Source organism: Rhinatrema bivittatum, chromosome 9 (genome assembly GCF_901001135.1).
Source record: "Rhinatrema bivittatum chromosome 9, aRhiBiv1.1, whole genome shotgun sequence".
NCBI lineage: Eukaryota > Metazoa > Chordata > Amphibia > Gymnophiona > Rhinatrematidae > Rhinatrema > Rhinatrema bivittatum.
The window spans coordinates 27,130,859-27,153,743 of NC_042623.1; the positions used below are offsets into that span (position 1 = coordinate 27,130,859).

General features: G+C 47.2%; 1 protein-coding gene across 1 annotated transcript in view; it reads left to right on the forward strand.

The window, feature by feature from the left end:
* The window catches only part of SND1 (staphylococcal nuclease and tudor domain containing 1), a 1,835,638-nt gene that overhangs the window by 45,419 nt on the left and 1,767,334 nt on the right, over nt 1-22,885 (forward strand). The window contains exon 3 of the mRNA XM_029615915.1: nt 8,545-8,665. Within this exon, the coding sequence (XP_029471775.1) occupies nt 8,545-8,665 (121 nt within the window). The remainder of the gene's footprint in view (nt 1-8,544; nt 8,666-22,885) is intronic.

Genomic DNA, 22,885 nt, shown 5'->3' on the forward strand with positions numbered 1-22,885 from the left:
ATCCAAACCTTTTTTAAACCCAGCTACACTAACTGCACTAACCACATCCTCTGCCAACAAGTTCCCGAGCTTAATTGTGCGTTGAGTGAAAACAAATTTTCTCCAATTAGTTTTAAATGTGCTACTTGCAAACTTCATGGAGTGCTCCCTAATCTTTCTATTATCCGAAAGAGTAAATAACCGATTCACATTTACCCATTCTAGACTTGTATCATATCCCCCCTCAGCCATCTCTTCAAGCTGCACAGTCCTAACCTCTTCAGCCTTTCCTCATAGGGGAGCTGTTCCATTCCCTTTATCATTTTGGTCGCCCTTCTCTGTACTTTCTCCATCGCAACTATATCTTTGGAGATGAGGCAACCAGAATTGTACACAGTATTCAAGGTGCGGTCTCACCATGGAGCGATCCAGAAACATTGACAGTCTACATTTTATTAACCATTCCCTTCCTAATAATTCCTAACATTGTTTGCTTTTTTGACTGCTGCAGCACACTGAGCCGACGATTTTAAAGTATTATCCACTATGATGCCTAGATCTTTTTCCTGAGTGGTAGCTCCTAATATGGATCCTAACATCGTGTAACTACAGCAAGGGTTATTTTTCCCCATATGCAACACCTTGCACTTGTCCACATTAAATGTCATCTGTCATTTGGGTGCCCAATCTTCCAGTATTTGTAAGGTCATCCTGCAATTTATTATAATCTTGTTATTTAACTACTCTGAATAATTTTTTCATCTGCAAATTTAAGCACCTTACTTACTGTATCCCTTTCCACATAAGAACATAAGAAATTGCCATGCTGGGACAGACCAAGGGTCCATCAAGCCCAGCATCCTGTTTCCAACAGAGGCCAAAAACCAGGCCACAAGAACCTGGCAATTACCTGGCAAGTACCTGGCAGTTACCCAAACATAATTTATAAATATATTGAAAAGCATCGGTCCAAGTGCGGATCCCTGAGGCACTCCACTGTTTACCCTTTTACACCGTGAAAACTGACCATTTAATCCTACTTTCTGTTTTTTGTCTTTTAACCAGTTTTTAATCCACGAAAGGACATCGCCACCTTTTTAGTTTCCTTAGATGCCTCTCTTGCGGGACTTTGTCAAACACCTTCTGAAAATCCAAATACTCCACATCTACCGGTTCATCTTTATCCACATGTTCTTTCTTTCTCTTTCTCATCCTCCTTCTTTCTCTAACGGACAACATCCTGATGGGCCTTGACAAGGGACAATCTTACCTGCTAGCCCTTCTCGACATCTCTGCCGCGTTCGACACGGTAAACCACAATATCCTCATTAACCGCTTAATGGAAATAGGCATATCCGGCTCTGCACTGCTCTGGTTCACATCCTTTCTGAACAACAGACACTACAAAGTCAAAATAAATGACAAAGAATCTCACTCCATTCCATCAAACCAAGGTGTACCTCAGGGTTCGTCTCTTTCCCCTACCCTGTTCAATATATATCTACTCCCTTTATGCCAGCTACTCAATAGTCTCAATCTCACCCACTTTATATACGCGGACGATGTACAAATCATAATCCCCATTTCAGACCCCATCTCTACTCTAAATTTCTGGAACAACTGCTTACACGCCATCAACCTTCTGCTCTCGAGTCTCAATCTGGTCCTAAATACTTCCAAAACGGAACTACTGGTTATCTCCCCTTGTGACAACAACCCCCTCGCAAATAATGCTAGCATCCCATTAGCAAACCAGGTTAGAGATCTTGGGGCCACCCTTGACTCTAGAATGAATTTCAAAAAATTCATTAACGCCACAACCAAAGAATGCTTCTTCAAGCTACAGGTCCTGAAGCAACTTAGACCGCTCTTACACTTCAAGGATTTCCGTTCGGTGCTTCAAGCCATACTATTTTCAAAGATAGACTATTGTAATGCTCTATTACTTGGTCTGCCTGCTTCGTCCACCAAACCTCTTCAGATGCTGCAAAACGCAGCGGCTAGGATCCTTACAAACACTCGTCGCAAGGACCATATCACACCAATACTAAAAATTCTACACTGGCTGCCCATCCAATATAGAATACTTTTCAAGGCTCTCACCATCATCCACAAATCAGTCTACCAGCAATCCACTCTCCAACTCACCTTCCCACTTGAATTACATACTTCCGCAAGACCGATCAGAACTGCCTACAAAGGTTCGCTCAAGGCCCCCCCCAACAAATCATCGGTCCACAACACTATTCACAAGCGAGCTCTTTCAACAGCAGGTCCACTACATTGGAATTCACTTCCACAAGACTTACGCCAAGAACAATGCCATTCAACTTTCAGAAAGAAATTGAAAACCTGGCTTTTCGCAGAAGCCTACCGCTGAAGGTTCTCCTCAACCATCACTGACTCTCACTCCCCCACCCCTCCCCTATCCCTTCCCCCCACCCAACCTCACCCTTTCCTTCTCCCTCTGGACATACCAGGCTAATAACTGCCTAGGACAAACCTATGTTTTGTATCTTACAGTTTTTGTTGATTTATATATTTATCTCTCTCTAATTGTTTCTTAGTTTAAACTCTGCACTGTCTTCCATTGCCCAGGTTCTATGCTCCCTGTTTAATGTAACTTTACTTTCTACCTTGATGTTAATTGGTTTCCCCTCAGTTACATTGTAAACCGGTACGATAAGACCTAGTCTTGAGCATCGGTATAGGAAAAGAAATTAAATAAATAAATAAATAAAATGTTTATTAACCCCTTCAAAAAAAAAAATAAGCAGATTTGCTTTGTTCACATATGAACTGTGGTGCAAAACTTATAGCACTTAACATTAAAGTAGACCACACGGTGCAGAATGTAGCCGGGCACACTTATGGATACAAAATGTCAGTAAAATAGTCTTCAAAGGCAAATGTGCTGGGTTTCTTTCATTTGGTTTTCCAGTCAGCTGTTGGAAAGGGTGATGCTAACAGCCTTTGGCATAAATACAGTCCTAGAAGGGAACAGGTTTTAATCCGTCATTTTGGATGCTTGAGCTGTGCTGGTCATCCTGGTGAGGGATTGGTTTTCCTGCCGCTCTGGTGCTTCCCTTACTCTTTTGCAGTGCCAGGATGAGCGATGCTAATGACAGGGTTGCACCGGCTATGCACACCACCATGTGGAAAATAGTTCATGTAGTAACTAGGTCTCCGCCCCAAAGTTTACAATCTGACTCTGATTGCAGAGAGTTAAGGTGACTTGCATTGTAATAGTTATAGTGGAGTGGAGTCTGGGGCATTTGGTTTGGAACCCTGTGCTCCAACCACTGCCCTGTCCTGCCCTTTGACGTTTGACCAGTATGCCCTGGATACTATGATTAAAAATATTTTGGAACCAGAACTGGCCTTCCACTGTTTTGAATAGCCCAGTTGGGTTACTTTAGTACTTTGAAAACCCTCTCTGTGCTTCCTCTTATCTGTTGTAAGAAATCACTGAAGGGAAACTTTGTATCAGTGACATTAGATTGATTGGAATTTTTAGGTGCAATATTTTTCTTCGAAAATAAATCTACCCCAAAAAAATCTCCATTCTGCTTGTCTCCGCACTTTGTGTTGATTGATTGAAGCAGTTTGCAGAACGTTTATTTAAATGTGATTGAGAAATGGGAAACAGCTGCCGTTCACAAATAATTCAGTATTGCTGATCATAATCTACCAAAGCCCGGCATCAGTATAAATGGAGAGTTCCCAGCGTATGTGTCCTGCTTATTCTTTCTATGATTTGTGAGCGTATGCTAGTGAGTGATGGACCGGCTTCGCGTCCTGCTGTGCAGGAGGGAGCAGCATGCGTGTGCAGTAAAGTGCATCCTATTCCTTGCCGACAACTAGTATTTATTTATTTATTTATTTATTGTTTTTGTTATACCGAGTTTCATGACAGGCATCACATCAACCCGGTTTACAATTAACAAAGTGTGTAAAACATAACATAACGTAAAACAATGTTCTCAAAAAGAACCTTGAACTTTAAATATCGTGAATCAGATATAGGAATTGAGAAAGTTACAATAAATCAGGGAAATCAACTTGGAGCTGGAAAAGGGGAGAGATTGCACAGAGCAATATTAACATTTCAGTCTATTAATGTAATAGAGTAGCATAGTGAGTAAATAAGAATATGTGAGAAACTGTGGCAATACCTCACTATGGAACGGAACATAAATAACCAAATGCATAAATACGACAGTGTTATGATAAAAGTTCAGCAGGTATTGATGATTGTCAATTTAAGGTTGATTGAATTGTATTTGGTCCAGTTATTGGATAAGAGTTTGTGCTATTTAATGGAGGAATTATTCAAGGCTTGGAAATGCTTTTTTGAAAAGCCAAGTTTTTAGTCTTTTCCTAAATGTTAGAGAGCATGCCACTGTCTCTTAATAAAACTATCCGCAAGCTTAAACAAAACAAAACACTTCACTCAATGCAGAGTTAACCCTTGGAGGCTAATAAGTCTGGAAAAATTAGGAAGTTTGGAAGTTGGCCAAAACTTTCCAGAATCAGGGACATTTTTTAAGTTTTTAAAAACGTTTGTCCTTTTGTCTATTTTTGTTTAATTTACCTTTTTTTGTTTTTTCTCTTTTTCTCTGTTCCACCCCCAGCCTCTCTTCCTCCTTCCCTTCTGTCCTGTTGTAGCCTCTTCTGTGTAGCCTGCTGGCTGGTGCCTGGCATTTTTCCACCCCCTGCAAGTAGTATAACTGGATTAAAAAAGGAATTAGACAAATGTATGGAAGAGGTCAATCCAAGGGTATTTAATAAGTTGGGGATGCCTCTTTAGCTTGACTGCATCCCTAAATCTCCTGCTAGAACCCACAAGACCTGGGACCCTATACACTTCCTCTGAGCACCCATTGCTTGAAGGCTAGATGGACCTTTGGTCTGTCTTGCTTTGGTGATATATTTTTTTTTTAATCCCTGAAGAAGCATTGGTGAGCCATTCTGCTTTACCAAACTTCTCCCAAGAGCTGTAGTGAACAATAAGATAATTACTTTCCACAGTTGGGAGCCTTGAAAATTACCACTCTTGAAAATTTAGGGCAAATAAAAAGTAAATAGCACACTTCCACACCAGGTATTTATAAAGTTCAAGTGTTAGTCACTGAAACAGTACTGTTCCCATTCATGTACTATCCTAGTCCTTGTTAAGATAAAGCTGAAGAATCCAGTGCACTTAATGATTCTGGAGACCCACGCCTATGTACAAGAGGTTCTAACTAAGCTATAAATTTAACTTGCCAAATTGCTTTTGTCTGTACCAAGATTATTTATTTATTTATTTATTTATTTATTTATTTATTGTTTTTGTTATACCGAGTTTCATGATAGGCATCACATCAACCCGGTTTACAAATAACAAGGAGTGTAAAGCATAACGTAACGTAAAAAACAATATTTTCAATAAGAACCTTGAACTTTAAATACAGTGAATCAGAAAAAGGGAGAGGGAAAGTTACAAAAAACAAGGAAAATAAACTTGGGATGGAAGGGGAGAAATTGAACAGCACAATATTTACATTTCAGCCTATTGATACATTAGAATAGCAAGTGAAAAAATAAGACTATGAAACGGTACATAGGTAATCAAATGAATAAATATGACAGTTGTGAATGGTAATAGTATGATAAATATTCAGCAGGAATTAGTGAGAGAGGGTTTGAGGTTGGTTGATTCGTGTTTACATTCCATTATTGCATACGAGTTAGTGCTAGTGAGAGGAGGTTTTATTCAAGGCTTGGAAATGCTTTTTTGAAAAGCCAAGTTTTTAGTCTTTTCCTAAATGTTAAAGAGCATGGCTCTTGTCTCAAATCAGGTGGGATCGAGTTCCAGAGAGCTGGACCTGCTGATGAGAAGGCTCTGAGACTCAAGAATTTATGTTGGTAGGTTTTGGCCTTTGGAATTTGGAGTGACTCTTTGTAGTGTTCCCTGATAGGCCTGGCGGAGGTGAATTTTTTAAGTGGTATTTGTAGGTCAAGTTGCGTGTGTTGGTTGATAGTTTTGTATATGATGTTAATGGTTTTGTACATGATTCTATAGTGGATCGGAAGCCAATGGAGGTTTTTGAGAATAGGTGAAATGTGGTCAATTTTCCTGGAATTTGTAAGGACTCTGGCTGCAGAGTTCTGAACCATTTGTAAAGGTTTGGTGTAAGAAGCTGGGAGGCCTAATAGTAATGAGTTGCAATAATCTAGTTTGGAAAAGATTATTGCTTGCAAGATTGTTCTGAAGTCCTGAGTGTGAAACAGCGGTTTTATTCTTTTCAGGATATGTAATTTGTAGAAGCAATCTTTGGTGGTTTGGTTAATGAATGTTTTGAGGTTGAGACGATTGTCTAGGATGGCTCCTAAGTCTCTTACGTGGGTTGTTTGAAGGAGTGTGGGTGGTTTAGGAAGTGTGTTATTGTTTTCCGGTGATATGAGCAGGAATTCTGTTTTCGAAGCATTGAGTACAAGGTTTAGACTGTTGAGGAGAAGTTTAATTTCTAATAGGCAACTGTCCCAGTATTCCATTGTTTTTGAGATTGATTCTTTTATAGGGATTACGATCTGTACGTCGTCTGCAAAAAGGAAATGTTTCAGGCTTAATTTTGTTAGTAGTTGGCAGAGTGGTAGCAGGTAGATATTGAAAAGGGTGGGTGAAAGTGATGATCCTTGCGGCACTCCTCTATTAGAAGGGTGGTATTGGGATTCTTTATTATGAATTTTGACTCTGTATCCTCTGTTTTCTAGAAATGTTTTGAACCAGTTTAGTGTGGCACCTGTTAAACCAATGTTTGCCAGCTGTTTTAGAAGGGCGTGGTTGACGGTGTCAAAGGCCGCCGAGAAGTCAAGGAGGATTAGAAAATATGCTTGGCCTTTATCAATACCAGAGAGTAGGTAGTCCATGAGTGAAATTAGTAGCTTTTCGGTGCTTGCGGCTTTGCGAAAACCATATTGGTTTGGGGACAGAATACTGTGGTCCTCTAGGTAGTTGGATAGTTGGGTGTTTACCAGTTTTTCCATGATTTTAGCTATAAATGGTAGGTTGGAAATAGGGCGGAAGTTGTTGGGATCACATGCATTTAGATTTGGTTTTTTTAGCAGTGGCTTGATTGAGGCAGTTTTTAGGTCATCTGGGTAGATGCCATGTGATAAGGAGCAGTTTATAATATCTGCTAGGGTTTTTGCTATTGTGTCCGGGATAAGAAGAAGCATTTTGGTAGGGATTTGATCAAATGGGTGTGATGACGGTTTCATTCTTTTTAATACATTTTGTATCTCTGTGATTGTGATGGGTTCAAAGGCATTAAGCTGGATGTCTTTATTTTGGGGAAGATATGTGTTATCTGGAGACGTAGTGTTTGGAATCAGCTGATTAAGGAGATCCGATATTTTTTTGTTAAAATGAAGAGCCAATTCGTCTGCTTTAGTCTTTAATTTATTTGAATTTAATTTATTTGAATTAAAGCTTCTGTTGCTGATGGGGTTTTTTTGGTGGGGGAGGGATAAAACCTGAAATCACCCAAGGAACATTTTTGAGGTGATATGGAATAATCCGTAATACTGCCAGAAGGTGGAACTTAGACATGGTGGTAGAATGTGCAAATTTATAGAAGATGGATATATTTTCTAATCCATGCAAGACCGTGGGGGGTGGGGGGGTAGGTCCTTATCTAAAGGTGAGGGCTTCTGTATGATCATGCTATATCGATGGTGTCGATTTCTACTGAAAACCCATTACATAGTCGTAGCACCAGAGATGAACCTTCTTCCTACAGTTGGAGAGGGGTTAGGTGGGACAGGTATGGTTGAGTGGTATTGAAGCTTTTACTTGCTACATCCCCAGGCTTTGGAGAGCACGTAAGGTGGTCCATTAGAAACTTTAACAGCTTCACTCCCAACATGGGTCCTGAGGATCAGTGCACAACAGGGAAATGCAAATCATATCCTCCAAAAATTGTAGAATGGTGAGAATTCCACCTGATATCTTGTGTTCAGAGCTCAGCATTTCAGTGTATGCAGCCCAAATGTCAGCAGTGCTGAAATGTTGCTAGTGCTAGACCCTTCAGTGGGTAAAAAAAAATGGAAAATTAAACCTGCTCACTACCAAGGGCTTTTACCAGTTTTTATATGGTTTTTTAGGACATCTTAAAACAGAAAACTAACTGAAGTGTGCAATTGTTGCAGCTTCAGCACCGTGGTGTTGCCCTATATGACTTTGACTACTAAGCTAACTTGTTTCATTGCAGGGGAACTGGTTTGGAGATCCATTTTTCAGAGTCTTCCTTATTCTTTGGAAAGGGAAGCATCCTCTGGATTCTGCTGTTAAGCTCATCCCCCCAGGTTCACAGGTCTCGGCTGACCAGCAGTCTGAGCACGGATTGACTCTGAGCCTTTGCCCCATACCTCCTTCCCCCAATATGGAATGGTTTGAAAAACTAAAATCCCAAGTAACTTAGCCTGTTCTTTAGCCTGCAAGCAGTAAATAGGTAAGTGGAAAGTAACTGCTCTTCCTTTTCTGAAGGCCTGACTCGTGTCCTGTCACTGTTTTAACAGCCTTGGGGATTCCCTGCTCGCGAGTTCCTGCGGAAGAAGCTCATTGGAAAAGAGGTCTGCTTCACAGTGGAGTACAAGACCCCCCAGGGGAGGGAATATGGAATGGTTTACCTGGGTAAAGGTGGGTAACGACCAGCGGTTTCAGTAAGTGAAAGCAAATCCCGGCCCTTGTTGGGTTCTTCTTTTTCCGGTTGTTTCTCCTTGCCGCTTCCTTATGGAGCACTCTATCCACCTTTCTTCTTCTGCCTTTTCACTTAAATACTTCTATGCTTTTGTTTTTTCATGTATCTTTTTTTGAAATAAGATCTGTATATGCTTTTCATTTGATTTTTTTCTAATGTATTTGTTTTTCCTTTGACTGTACATTTTTATCCACTGTTTTGAGGACTTTTTGAGATGTTATCTTTCTGATAAATGATAAACTGTGCTTTGGTCAAGGGCGGTATACAGATTAAATGATCCTTTTAAATTTTAACCTCTAACTCTTTAGTGCTCCTTGGTCTTTTAGTGGTTGACTAGGAGCACAGCAACTGGAAGTATCCAAATTAAATAACATTAGCCATACGTTATTGGTATGGTGCCCTATTTTAGCACTATTAGCTCCTAGTCCTTAAGGATAACACGTAGGCCTGGTTTTCAAGATATCCACCATGAATATTCATCAGGTATGTGTATATATATTTGGTCCCAGATCTGGGTTCAATTCAATATTTGGGTTCACAAAACTAGACCTGTTTCTGGCTTCTGTGAACTTAGAAAAGCAATTCTGTATAATATACACTTGCATAAAAAAATCGCAAACAGCAGCAAAACCCTTCAAATCATTCAGTGCCTTTGGTTTGTGAGTTCTACCAGATATTTGTGTGCAAGCCATGTTATGCATGCAAGTCAAAGCAGGTCCCCTAACCGTGGGTTAGGCTTTGGGCATCGTGAAGCAGAGCAGAAAGAGCACGCAGATTCTCACTGGCCGCGGGTAATTTTTCTCCAAAGTCCTTGTACAGCAGCGAATGCTGCAAAAGCAGAGTTTTGGATTGCTGAGGAAAATTATAGAGCAAACATAATGAAAGCATGGCAAAATACGTTTCCTCACATTTCTGCTCTAGCTTTCTTCCCTTCTGCCTCCTTTATTTTTTTTCTATTTATTTCTCACTTTAAACTATCTCTTCCTAAACCAGATTCTTCACACCACTGGCATCCTTCTTGCCTGTATGAGGGATTTTTAAAATGGATGGATTTGTTTATTTTTGTTCAATTGGGTTATAGCCTTCATTGCCCTAATGAGTGGGATGTTTTGGGGACATGGGACTAGACTGTTAATGTATGCTTTTACATTTTTATATTTAATGGATGCATTTGTGATGGATTGTGCTTCATTTATGTATTGAAATATTATGGTAATGCATTACTTTGCTCTACATTGTGGGGCAGATTTTATAAATCTGCGCACGCGCGAACAAGAGTACGCAGGATTTCAATAGATACGCGCGTAGCCATTAAAATCCAGGGTTGGCGCACGCAAGGCTGCCCAAAATCGGCAGCCTGCGCGCGCCGAGCCGTGCAGCCTGCCTCAGTTCCCTCCGAGGCCGCTCCGAAATCGGAGCGGCCTCGGAGGGGACTTACCTTCCACCCCCCGCACCATCCCTTCCCTTCACCTACCTAACCCACCCCCCCAGCCCTATCTAAACCCCTCCCTAACTTTGCGCGCGCCGGGCTGGCTGCCGCGCTCCATGTTCCGGTCCGGGGGCTGGTCCGGAGGCCACGGCCACGCCCCCGGAACGCCCCCGGGCCGAAACCACGCCCACGGCGCTGCCCCTGAAACGCTGCGTCACTCGCGACACGCCCCCGAAATGCAGCGTCACTCCCAGCACGCCCCGACACGCCCCTCCATGCAAGCCCCGGGACTTGCGCGCGCCGCCGAGCCTATGCAAAATAGGCTCGGCGCGTGCAGGGGGGGGTTTGGGGTAGGTTTTCGGGGGGTACGCGCGTATCCCTTTGAAAATCTACCCCTCTGTATGTTTAGTAACAGGTTCAGTATGGGCTTTACCCATAGAAAGGTGGGACTCAAACCAAAAATTAGATTATATTTTTTTGCCTCCCTCTTTAAGCCACTAGTGTGCCACTGCACTGGTTTTTCTGTGGTATCCCAGCTGTGCTCCCTTCCTTTCAGCAGAAGATAATGGGCTGGAGAGGAAGTGTCAGAGTAATACTTTGCAACCCTGATTTTGAATCGCAAAAAAAAAGCAACATTTCCCTTATGGTTTGATGTGATACTGAGAAATGTGTTCCTTGTTGCTCTTTGTATCTGCAGGCCTGGCTGACTTCAGTGTTCCTTCCTGTGGTTATTTCAGGGAATGACTTTTTTTTTTTATATAACAAGTTGAAGTGATAGGTGTTTGATAGCGGAGGGTTGTTTGAGTGCCACTTGCTGTGAGGGCTGAAAGACCTTTGTATATTTGGGTGGGGCTGCCAGTTTAGAATGAAACACAGGCCACAGGTGCTCATCACTCCTCGCTGGATGAAATTTAAATGGTCCAACACGTTTTAAAAGAACAGGACAATTCTGTGTGTGTGGTGCTGCTCACTGATAGCTTCAGATAGGAAGATGACCTTGAAAACTGGGTAATCTGTTAGAATAGAAAGCTAGAAACTGTGGTAAAAAAACAAAAAAGTGCAAAAATAGACTTCCTAGTATCATAAGGGACACTCGGCTATCAAAAACCTAAAAAGTGCAAAGGGAAAGCAGATACTTCCCAAGTTGGATCACATTTAACCACTTCATTCTGTGCAGTGGGTGGTCCACAGATGTCCCTTGCTGGGGGAGAGCCCACAAAACAGTCAATGTATGCTGACTCCTGCTGGTGTTTGTGGGACCTAATTGTGAAATATGACATCACAAGACAGCTGAAAAACTCTGCAGAGCTATTTTATAAGAATACTGTATCTTGTGTTAAGTTTAAAATGTCCGTGTGCCAGCTAGTGAGAACCACTAACCTGTAGTGCAGGTTTTTGTGCCTTTGTTTCTATAAGTGTTATGGACCTAGCATGCGATCCTTTGATTCTATCCTTGGGCTGCAAGGTGCTCCAAAAACATTATCGCAGTCGGGACCTCCCAAAAATAGAGCGCTTGGTGAAGAAAAGGAAGTTTTGGTGTATTAAATTTCCACTTTGAGTGCAGTGCCAGGATGAGCAATGCTATAACAGCATTGTCCCCTATGTCCGCTGCTTGTCTCTACCTAAGATTATAACCAGACTATCTCCTCCAGCTTGTGCATCCTGCTTTGTTCTGTGATGGGCATGGGTCCTCTGTAGTGCCTCCAGGAATTTCTGGGGACAATTTTCAGTAACCCAGGAATTTGCAGAATGTGTGTTTCCCTGTACGTACCTGGATCAGTCCAGACCGTGGGTTATGTCCCCAATCCAGCAGATGGAGTTAGCACAAGCTTTGAGGGGGCGTCACCATATATGCTACTACCCCCTCTGCAGGAGTTCAGTATTTTCTGACTCCAGCAGATGTGAGTAGGGGAATCAGGGTTTCTCCCAGTTTTTTTCTGTAGGATAGCTTTTTCCTTGCTTTCTTTGTGCTTGGGCTTTCTGCCTTGCTCCCTTTATCTTGGGCTTCTGCCTATTTGTTTCTGGATCAAGTTTTTATTAAAAAAAAAAAAAAAAAAAATTTTTTTCGGTTTGTGTGGAGGCGTGGCTTCCTCCTGTGCTGTTTTCCTCTCTTTGTGCTGTGACTTGGCGCCGGGTAAATTTGTTCTTTTGCTCCTGTATTTTCTTTTACAGCTTCACAGCCGGTGACTCGCGGATGCCGGTGGTGCCGGCCTCTCCGCGTTAGCGGCCATCTTGCAGCTCTGCGTGGGCTGCTAGGACTCAGACAGGACTCCTTTGGCGGGTTGTGCGGCCGACAGGGCCCCCCCGCGGCACTTTCTTCGGCGGGCAGTGCAGGCCGACAGGGCCCCCCCGCGGCATTTTTTTCGGCGGGCAGTGCAGGCCGACAGGGCCCCCCCGCAGCGGCGGCCCCCCCGCGGCATTTTTTTCGGCGGGCAGTGCAGGCCGACAGGGCCCCCCTGCAGCGGCGGCCCCCCCGCGGCACTTTCTTCGGCGGGCAGTGCAGGCCGACAGGGCCCCCCTGCAGCGGCGGTTTTTCCCGCGGCCCCCTCCCGAGGCTTGATTCTTCTTAGTTTCGTTGCCGGCATTGCTCTCCCTCGTGGAGCCAAGGCCGTGGCCGTTGCGTTGCGCGGCCTGCGGCGAGCCGGGGTCTAGGATTTCCCGCGAGGGCATCTGCGCACGGTGCCTTCCCAGGGGGGAAGGCACCTCGCAGTCCCTCGCAGAGTTTTCCTTCTTTCCGTGTTTGCCCAGGAGGCGCGGGCCGGCCCCTCCCCCATTCCTGGCGGGAACGGCGGCCATTTTAAATTCCCTGCGCCCTGAGAGGACTCAGGCAGCGCTGGAAGACAGGGATTCTGCGGAGGTTCCCCCCCCCCCCCCCCGACTTTGCTGCCGGAGCAAGGCCCTCAGGGGCAGGGACCAACGGCTTCTCCCGTCCTTGGAGCCCCCTCGGGCAGACCGGGATTCTCCCCGGAGTTTTTCTACTTATGCACACTGCATACCTCAGGGGTTGGACGCTCCTGCGGGACCTCCCTCTGCCAAGATTCCTCGGACGTCGGCCCCCTCACAGGCCCCCCCCCGCCCCGGCGGGAGCGGGGGCTCCTCCCTCACAGCCGCAAGCTCGACCCCGGCCCTCCTCCGGGTCTCTGGGAGCGGGACCAGGCCCAGCAGATCCTGGACCTGATCTTCCGGACTCAAGCCAAGGGGACTCCGGCGGAGGGAGACGACCCTCGCACCCTGCGCCTCTTCCAGAGGGAAGAGCTGGATGACCTGATCCCACTGATAATTCAGGAACTGGACTTGGACCCGCCGCCGGACCCGCCCGCCCCAGTAGCACCCGCGGTCGTCACTTCCTCGAAGAAGGGGGATCCGGTCCTTGCAGCCCTTCGACCGAGGGCCCGAGCTTTTCCCATCCACGAATCCTTCCTACAGCTTCTCACTAGGGAATGGGATACCCCGGAGACCTCCCTGAAGGTCGGCCGGGCCATGGAAAAGCTTTATCCACTACCGGAGGATTTCCTGGATCTCATAAATGTGCCAAAGGTGGACTCCGCGGTGTCGGCAGTCACGAAGAGGACGACGATACCAGTGACGGGAGGAGCGGCCCTAAGGGACACGCAAGATCGCAAGTTGGAAGTTTTTCCTTAAGAGGGTCTTTGAGGTCTCCGCACTGGGGATGCGCGCAGTGATGTGCAGTTCACTTGCCCAGAGGGCGAGTCTTCTCTGGGTGCAACAACTCCTCACATCGCAGGCTCTGCCAGCCGATGAGGCCGCCCAGGCGGATAGGCTGGAAGCTGCGGTGGCGTACGGGGCTGATGCCTCGTACGCCCTGTTTCGGGTCCTGGCAAGATCCATGGTCTCGGTAGTGGCGGCACGAAGACTGCTGTGGCTTCGCAACTGGGCGACGGATACGTCCTCGAAGTCGAGTCTAGGTTCCCTGCCTTTCAGGGGTAAGTTCCTCTTCGGGGAAGATCTGGACCAGATCATCAAGTCTCTGGGGGAAAACGCCGTTCATCGTCTGCCGGAGGACAGATATCGTCCCTCCAGGGGGTATGCCTCCTCCCGGACCAGAGCCAGGGCACAACGGCGCTACAGGAGCTACAGGCCGTCGGGTTCCCGGCCCTCCTCTTCCAGGACCCAGCCCTGGTCGCGTTCCTTTCAAGGTCGTAGGCCCGCACGCGCCGCCTCCGGAGCGGGTAACCCCTCTCCTAAGGTTTCCCAATGATGTCAGGCTCGCCCACTCCGCCACTCCCAGGATTGGGGGTCGGTTGGCGCTTTTTCTACAAGGAGTGGGCGCAGATCACCTCGGACCAGTGGGTCTTAGACACCATTGAACAAGGCTACGCATTGGAATTTGTCCGCCCTCCGAAGGGAAGGTTCATCTTCTCCCCCTGCGGATCCGCCCCCAAGCGGCGAGCGGTGCAGTCGACTCTGGCCAGACTTCAGGAGATAGGCGCTATTGCGCCCTTGCCCTTTGGAGAGGTGGGCTTGCGTCACCATTCCATCTACTTCGTAGTGCCAAAGAAGGATGGATCCTTCCGGACCATTCTGGACCTCAAGGAGGTCAACAGGTCCCTCCGAATTGTTCGGTTTCGCATGGAAACGCTGCGGTCTGTGATTGCGGCGGTACACCGGGGGGAGTTCCTTGCCTCCCTGGATCTGACGGAGGCCTACCTGCATATCCCCATCCGACCGGACCATCACAGTCTCCTCCAGTTCAAGATTCTGGACCAGCTCTTCCAGTTCATTGCTCTTCCGTTCGGCTTGGCGACGGCGCCGCGCACCTTTACCAAGATCATGGTGGTCGTAGCAGCCGCCCTTCGGAAGGAGGGTATTCTGGTCTATCCTTGTCTGGATGATTGGCTCATCCGAGCGAAGTTTTTCTCCCACGGCTGAGCAGCGGTGGCCAGGGTAGTACAGTTCCTGCGTTCCCTGGGATGGGTGGTGAATTTCTCCAAGAGCTCCCTCGAGCCCGCGCAGCGCTTGGACTTTTTGGGGGCGACCTTCGACACACGACTAGGCAAAGTTTTTCTACGTCGGGACAAGGCGCACTCCTTGCGGGATCGCATACGGCGGTTCTCTGCGTTGCCAGATCCCACCTCCTGGGACTACCTGCAGCTCCTGGGAGTGATGGGTTCCACCATCGATATGGTACCTTGGGCGTTGGCGCATCTCTGGCCCTTGCAGAGGGCGCTCCTCTCCCGTTGGAAACCAATTTCGCAGGACTACCAGATGGTCCTCCCGATGGTCCTCCCGCTCCCTCAGATGGCCAGGGACAGTCTGAACTGGTGGTTGGATCCGTCGAACCTGGCCCGCGGCGTGTCCCTCGATTTGCCGAATTGGGTGGTGGTAACCACCGATGCCAGTTTAGTAGGCTGGGGGGCAGTCTGCGATTGAAGCGCCACGCAGGGGACGTGGTCCGAGGCGGAGGCGAAGTGGTCCATCAACCGTCTGGAGACCAGAGCGGTCAGACTAGCCCTGCGACATTTCCTGCCGCTTCTTCGGAACCAGGAGGTCAGAGTCCTATCGGACAACGCTATCACAGTGGCCTACATCCACCGCCAAGGGGGCACGCGCAGCCCGCAGGTGGAGCTCGAGGCGGCGCTGCTGCTGCAATGGGCGGAGCGTCATCTCGTCCGGCTAGCAGCCTCGCACATCGCTGGGGTGGACAACGTCCAGGTGGACTTCCCCAGTCGTCGGCTGCTGGACCCCGGAGAGTGATCTCTCTCTCCGACGAAGCGATGCAACTTCTCGTCCATCGGTGGGGGGCCCCCCACCTGGATCTGATGGCGTCCGCTCTCAACGGCTGGATCTGATGGTGACCGCTCTCAACGGCTCCGCAGAATAGACACTCACCCGGAGGCGGTAGTTTCCACTCTGCTGCGAGCGCGAAAGACGTCGACGTCGGTGACCTACGCTCGGGTCTGGAAGGTTTTCGAGCTGTGGGGTTCCACACAGGCCACGAGACCTGCGAAGGCTTCTGTTCCCCAGATCCTTCAGTTTCTACAAGCGGGGGCGGACAAGGGACTCGTCTATAATTCACTGCGGGTCCAAGTGGCCGCCCTTGACTCGCTGTTGCGCGATGGGGGCTCCCTCCTGCAGCACCCGGACATCGCTCGGTTCCTCAAGGGCGTCAAGCATTTGCGGCCTCCGTTAAGGGACCCTTGTCCCTCCTGGAGTCTCAACCTGGTACTTCGCTCCCTGGCGGGACATCCTTTCGAGCCACTGCGCAGTGCAACGATCAAGGACCTCACCCTCAAGGCTGTCTTCCTGGGGGCCATCGGTTCCGCTCGACGCATTTCGGAGCTGCAGGCACTGTCGTGCAGGGAGCCCTATCTTCGTTTCTCCGATTCCGGAGTCTCGCTCCGCACCGTTCCCTCCTTTCTTCCGAAGGTAGGGTCTGCATTCCACGTGAACCAGACGGTAGAGCTGCCGTCCTTCGCTGCCTCGGAGCCGAGGTCTCTCCGGCTCTTGGATGTCAAGCGTGCCCTGCGCCTCTATCCGGAGGCTACAAATGAGTTCCGGATTCCTGTCCATCTCAGGCCTCGAAGACGACCATTGCCAGATGACTGAAGGCCGGCATTGCCGCTTCCTACATTGGGTCGGGCCGGACTCCCCTGCCCGGCATTGTAGCGCATTCTACACGTTCTCAGGCGGCTTCCTGGGCAGAGGCTCGCTCGGTCTCCTCTCACGAGTCTGTAGAGCAACCACTTGGAAGTCTTTACACACGTTCTCGGGGCACTATCGTCTGCACCTCGCCTCGTCGGTCTCTGGACACTTTGGCGAGCAGGTTCTCTGAGCAGGCCTCGCAGGATCCCACCCGATTTAGGGAAGCTTGGGTACATCCCACGGTCTGGACTGATCCAGGTACGTACAGGGAAAAGAAAATTATTACTTACCTGCTAATTTTCGTTCCTGTAGTACCATGGATCAGTCCAGACGCCCACCGCGTTTGGGTTTTCTGAACCTGCTCAGCTTTCTCTAAAGTACGGTAGTGCTGTATGTCTCTCACGACGTTTCAGTTTTTCACTGTTTTCTCACTGTTTTCTCACTGTTTTCACAGCTCCCTACAAGTTGGCTGGCTGTTTCGCAGCTTCCTACCCGTTGATAGGACGCTTGCAGTTAGTTACTAATGTTACTCGGCTTATGGTTGCCGGTTCTTATAAACTTGATCCATTACGGGGGTTTGTTTTCTACTCGGGCTTTGATATACTCGATACTGAACTCCTGCAGAGGGGGTAGTAGCATATATGGTGACGCCCCCTCAAAGCTTGTGCTGACTCCATCTGCTGGATTGGGGACATAACCCACGGTCTGGACTGATCCATGGTACTACAGGAACGAAAATTAGCAGGTAAGTAATAATTTTCTTATTTTGTAGCTGAGTTCCAAAGGGAAACTCGTGGAAAATTAGCTGCATAAAAAGCATGTGCACACTTTTTTTACCTGTTGAGGCAGTCGATCAAGGGTAAAATAGTGTACACAAACAGTTTTCCTCTCCTGACCTAAAAGCCCTTTGGAATGCTTCAACACACTAAAAAGTACATGCATGTAATTTCAGCTGAGCAGAGTCCGTTTTCAAGCCAGGTACATGGCCTTGAAAATCGACCCCCTTCTGCTTTTATCACTTAAAAAAACAAAAACAAACTAGGGGCAAGGTAGAGAGACAGCTATCCTGTAATTCTCCCTAAGCAATCCTAACTCAACTGCAAGGCTTTTTGACCTAGGCTCGCTTTTGGGCCTAAGCCAGAGCAGAGTTGCTTGGTAGCACCTCTTGACTCACACAAGTGGTACGGTGCTGCAGAGCATGTTAAAAGCTAAATCTATTTAGTGTTTTTGCTGGGTGGTGTGTTATGGCACACATGAAATGGGAAAGTCAGTCTACAGGAATGCTTGTGCAGATCTTGTCCATGTGCTGTCAGACATCCCTGATAGGGAGCTAACTTGGGGGTTTAGGGTCCATGGTAGAGTTAAGGTATTGTCTTGGGTTTCTTGTCAGTGAATGGCAGCTGCAGAAGTTAACAATCAAAAGTACAATGGAATTTGACCTTTGCATTATAAACGTACTAATTTCTGATTTGGTTCATAATGAACAGTCGAGGGTAAATCTCAATAGTGATAAGTTTGTGTTGCACAGTTTATAAAATACGGTGTCCCTGAGCCCTGAATGTACAAGCACATGTGTCAGTATGCGCACATTTTTTTTTTTTTTTTTTAAATACAAGGAGCCACTTGAAACAAGCGCATGTTTTTATTTTATGCAGAAAATAGTTGTAACCTGTGCGAGGAGCCTGGTATTTTATAATGAATGCACATGCTCCGTTTTTGAAAATACTTGTGTGTGTATTTTCGATCACCGGTTCGCTAACACCTCCAGACGTTTATCCAGACCTCTACTAATTCACACTGACCCCCATCCAAAAAAGTGTAGGCAAGGGCGATTTCATTTTTGACTCGCGTGGCAGGTGTAAAAGCATGCCGCTCACAAAAAGCTTGCTTGTGCGTCCTTTCTTTTTTTTTTTTTAACCTCCACAGAAGTACATGCAAAATGTTAACGCACATACGTCTGACTTTCTGAAAATTCACTCGCCATGCTTAAGCGCTGCACTTGTGCATGATCGTGAGCCTTCATGCCCTTGTACTGTTCTCACAATCTGCTGTCAAAAAGAAAAAAATACAAATCAAAATGCATTAACGTATGCAATTTTAACTAATTTACAAAACTGTTTTCATCTTAAGTACAATTATAGAAATATTTCAAAAGTAAATAATAAATAAAAAAGATTCTTGATTGCACACCTTTTCTCACTGCAAACCCAATTTGGGTCCTGTTCAAATAATGCCTTTATGCCCATAAATTAAATAGAGCCCGCCTGTGTTCACTCACAGTAGTTTGGATTTGAAATACTCCTGGATGAAGAATCAAGCTATTTCTGTTATATGAAGTGAGTTCGAAAAAGGTTAAAACATACTGGGCGAGGAGCTGCTGAAAACTCTGGGATAATGTTATTCAAAAGTGCAGATTGTGGGAAGGCTATAAGAAAATTTCATGTTTGATATTGTCCCTTGGGGCACTGTCAGGTCGATCATTGTAAAGTGGGAAGTGGCTCCACCAAGACACTGCCGTGTTCAGGCCATGTACTAAAAGTAGCACTAAAAGGAAACTGCCACGGAAGGTCACATTTTAAGATTACTTAGAATGTATTTCCATTGATTTCACACTCGTTCTTTCAGTGTAGAGCAAGTTAAATTAGATGTATTCATCAAAAAGGGTGATCTGTATCACAGACATTTTACAATTAAAAATGTATTATCCCTTAACTTACATAGGTCTTTGGCTGAGACTGGGGAAAATGTTGACTATACTGTCCTCAGCTAGTTAACTGTTAGCTTGAGTACCTAGACAGTTGGGTAACCTTATGCCAAGCTTCAAACACCAGCTAAAACTCAGTCTTGAATACCAGACATTCCCTGTACGTACCCGGATCAGTCCAGACCATGGGTTAAGCCCCCCGTTCCAGCAGGTGGAGACAGTTCAGAATTCTGAGGCTGCCCATATAAGGACAGAACCTACCCCGGAACCCTCAGTATTCAACTGTCTCCAGCAGCTGGAACATCTCACTCTCTCGGTTCCCTGTTTAGCTTGCCCTCTCTGTCTACTCTATTCTTTGGGGCAAGCTCACACAAGTACCTTTTTTGTCTACTTCATATTAATAAAAATTAAAAAAAATAAAAAAATTTTGTTTTGAGAACTTTTCTCACTGACTGTGTTTAGGGCAGACACTTCTGTCTCCCTCGCTCTTGGGGTTCCTAGGGGGGCTTTGCCCCCTTGATTATTATCAGCCTAGGTTCCCTTCCCGGTGACCTGTGTGGGTGATACTGGTGGTGCCAGTCCCTCTACCCACTGCTGCCATGCCCCGAGTGGTCTATTCCTCGGATGTGCCTTTCAGGGATGAATTTCTTTCCCCTGTCTCTGAGGAACTAAAACTTTTTTCTGGCACTTTTTCCACAGAGCTTTGTTTTTTCATACAGTTCTTTAAAAAAAAAAAAAAAAACCCAAAAAAAACTAATAGAGAATATTTACTAAATTTAACTTTAAGGCAGCAGTTTTATTATTTGAGGAGAGAGCGGGGTTCAATCTCCCGCCTAACTCCTCTGGGGCTCCCAGCTCAGCTGTTTTGCTTAATTACATCGCGGCTCCTGCTCTCATGCCGCGGCCATTGTGCTGCACTGCTTGTGGAGAGTCTGCCTCCCGGCTCTCCCGTGAAGGGGTTTGTTCTCGGTGCCTTTCGGGGGGTGAAGGTCCCTCTTTTGAATCGCCAGCAATTAAGCCTCGGGGAAAGACTCCCCGCCGTGCTGCCAAGCCTTTTTCGTCGCAGGATTATGCGGCTGCGGCGGCAATCTTGGATTTTTCTCTCCCTGCTTCTCCGGATGCAGGGGACTCGAATTTTTCGCTTTTTGCGCCCAATTTGAGCCCGGTTCGCTCTCGGGGTGCTGGCTCTGACCCCCCTGCGAAACGTTCGGCCCGGGCCCGTTTTTCGGCGGATTTTGTACTTTTAATGTATGATTCATATCTGGCCAGTCTGCAAAGGGATATGGACCCCCCTCCTATTGTTCCCTCCTCTCCAATTCCACCTAGGCCTTCCTCTGAGGAAGTTTTGGACCCTCAGGGCCCCGTTAGGGTTCGCGTGGTCCCGGGGGCCCCCCTCCCGCCGCGGACCCACCAACACCCCCCCCCCCTCCGGTGGACCCTCGCGATTTTGGGGATGAGGATTCTACTCCCCCTCCCCTAGAGGGTGATGATCCACGTGTTCAGATTTTATTTAGGCGGGAAGAATTGGAGCCTCTTATTCCCTTCATTCTTCAAGAACTGGGAATTGACCCTCTCCCAGAGGATTCTGTCACTACAGCTATGACTCCAAACGTGGACCCGGTCCTGGCGGGACTCAGGGCCTTACCGCGTTCCTTTCCTTTTCATCCCATACACCGCTTGCTCCTCCTCAAGGAATGGGAGTCTCCTGAATCTCGACTTCGTGTTGGGAGAGCTATGGATAAGCTATACCCTCTCCCTGAGGACTGCTTGGACATTTTAAAAATTCCCAAGGTGGATTTGTCTGTCACAGCTGTGACAAAGCGCACTACCATCCCAGTGGTGGGTTCGACTGCTTTACGGGACATTCAAGACCGTAAGCTTGAATTTTATTTAAAGCACATTTTTTGAAGTTTTGGCTCTTGGTGTCCGAGCAACAATTTGCAGCAGTCTTATGCAGCGGGCAAGCCTTAGGTGGATGCAGCAGTTACTCAGCACCCGGGACCTCCCGTCTGCACAGGCTGAGCAAGCTGAACGTTTGGAGGGTGCTATTGCTTATGGGGCGGATGCTCTGTATGATTTGCCTTGGGTCCAAGCTAAAGCTATGGTGTCAGCGGTTTCTGCCAGATGTCTTCTCTGGTTGCGCAATTGGTCTTCTGATGCTTCCTCTAAGGCTCGGTTGGGCAATCTTCCTTTTAAGGGTAAGTTGCTTTTTGGAGAGGACGTGGAGCAGCTTATTAAGTCCTTGGGTGAAAACAAGGTCCATAAGCTGCCAGAGGACCGTCCCAAACAGTCAAGGTCTTTTGGCCCGTCTCGTTCTCGCTTCAGGGGCAATCGCCATTATGTCAGTAGAGCCCGTGGTTCTTTTCCCAGGGGAGGAGTATCCAGGTCCCAGTCTTGGTCCCATTCCTTTCGTGGACGCCGTGTTTTCAGAGACGGCCATCAGAAGTCCACTTCTAAGTCTACCCAACAATGAAATGCGGCCGGTCCATTCCTCCGCACGAAACTTAGGTGGGCGTCTTTCCATGTTTCTTGAGGAGTGGGCCAAGATCACTTCCGACCTCTGGATCCTTGACGTGATAGAGCACGGCTACGCATTAGATTTTGCCAGACGCCTGTTGGATCTCTACATCGTTTCCCCTTGCGGCCGTTTCAAGCGGCCTGCGGTTTGCCACACCTTGCTCAATCTTCAGGATTTGGGGGCAATCGTTCCGGTTCCGGTTCACGAAAGGGGCGCTGGCCAATATTCAATTTACTTCATTGTTCCCAAAAAGGACGATTCGTTCCGTCCCATTCTGGATCTCAAAGGGTAAATCAGGCCCTCAGGGTTCCCCGTTTCAAGATGGAAACCCTGAGGGCGGTGATAGCGGCGGTTCGTCCCGGGGAATTCCTCGCTTCTCTGGACCTGAAGGAGGCTTACTTCCACATTCCCATTCGTCAAGATCATCAGAAATTCCTTCGTTTTCAGATTCTAGGTCAGCACTTCCAGTTTCGGGCTCTCCTGTTCGGTCTCGCCACTGCTCCCTGCATCTTTACAAAGATCATGGTGGTCATCGCAGCAGCTCTTCGCTGGGAAGAAATTCTGGTCCATCCTTACCTGGACGACTGGTTGATAAGGGCCAAGTCCGCCGCTCTCTGCTCCCTTGCAGTAGACAGGGTTTTAGCCCTTCTCGCGTCTCTCGGCTGGATAGTCAATTTCTCCAAAAGCACTCTTCGACCCTCTCAACAACTAGAATTCCTGGGCGCCCTTTTCAACACTCGAGTCAGGAAAGTTTTTCTTTCGGACTCACGAACACTCAACCTGATAAATCAGTTGAACACTTTCATCACTCTCCTGCTTCCCACGGTGTGGGATTACCTCCAGGTTCTAGGAACTATGGCTTCCACGATCGATCTCGTTCCTTGGGCGTTTGCTCATATGCGTCC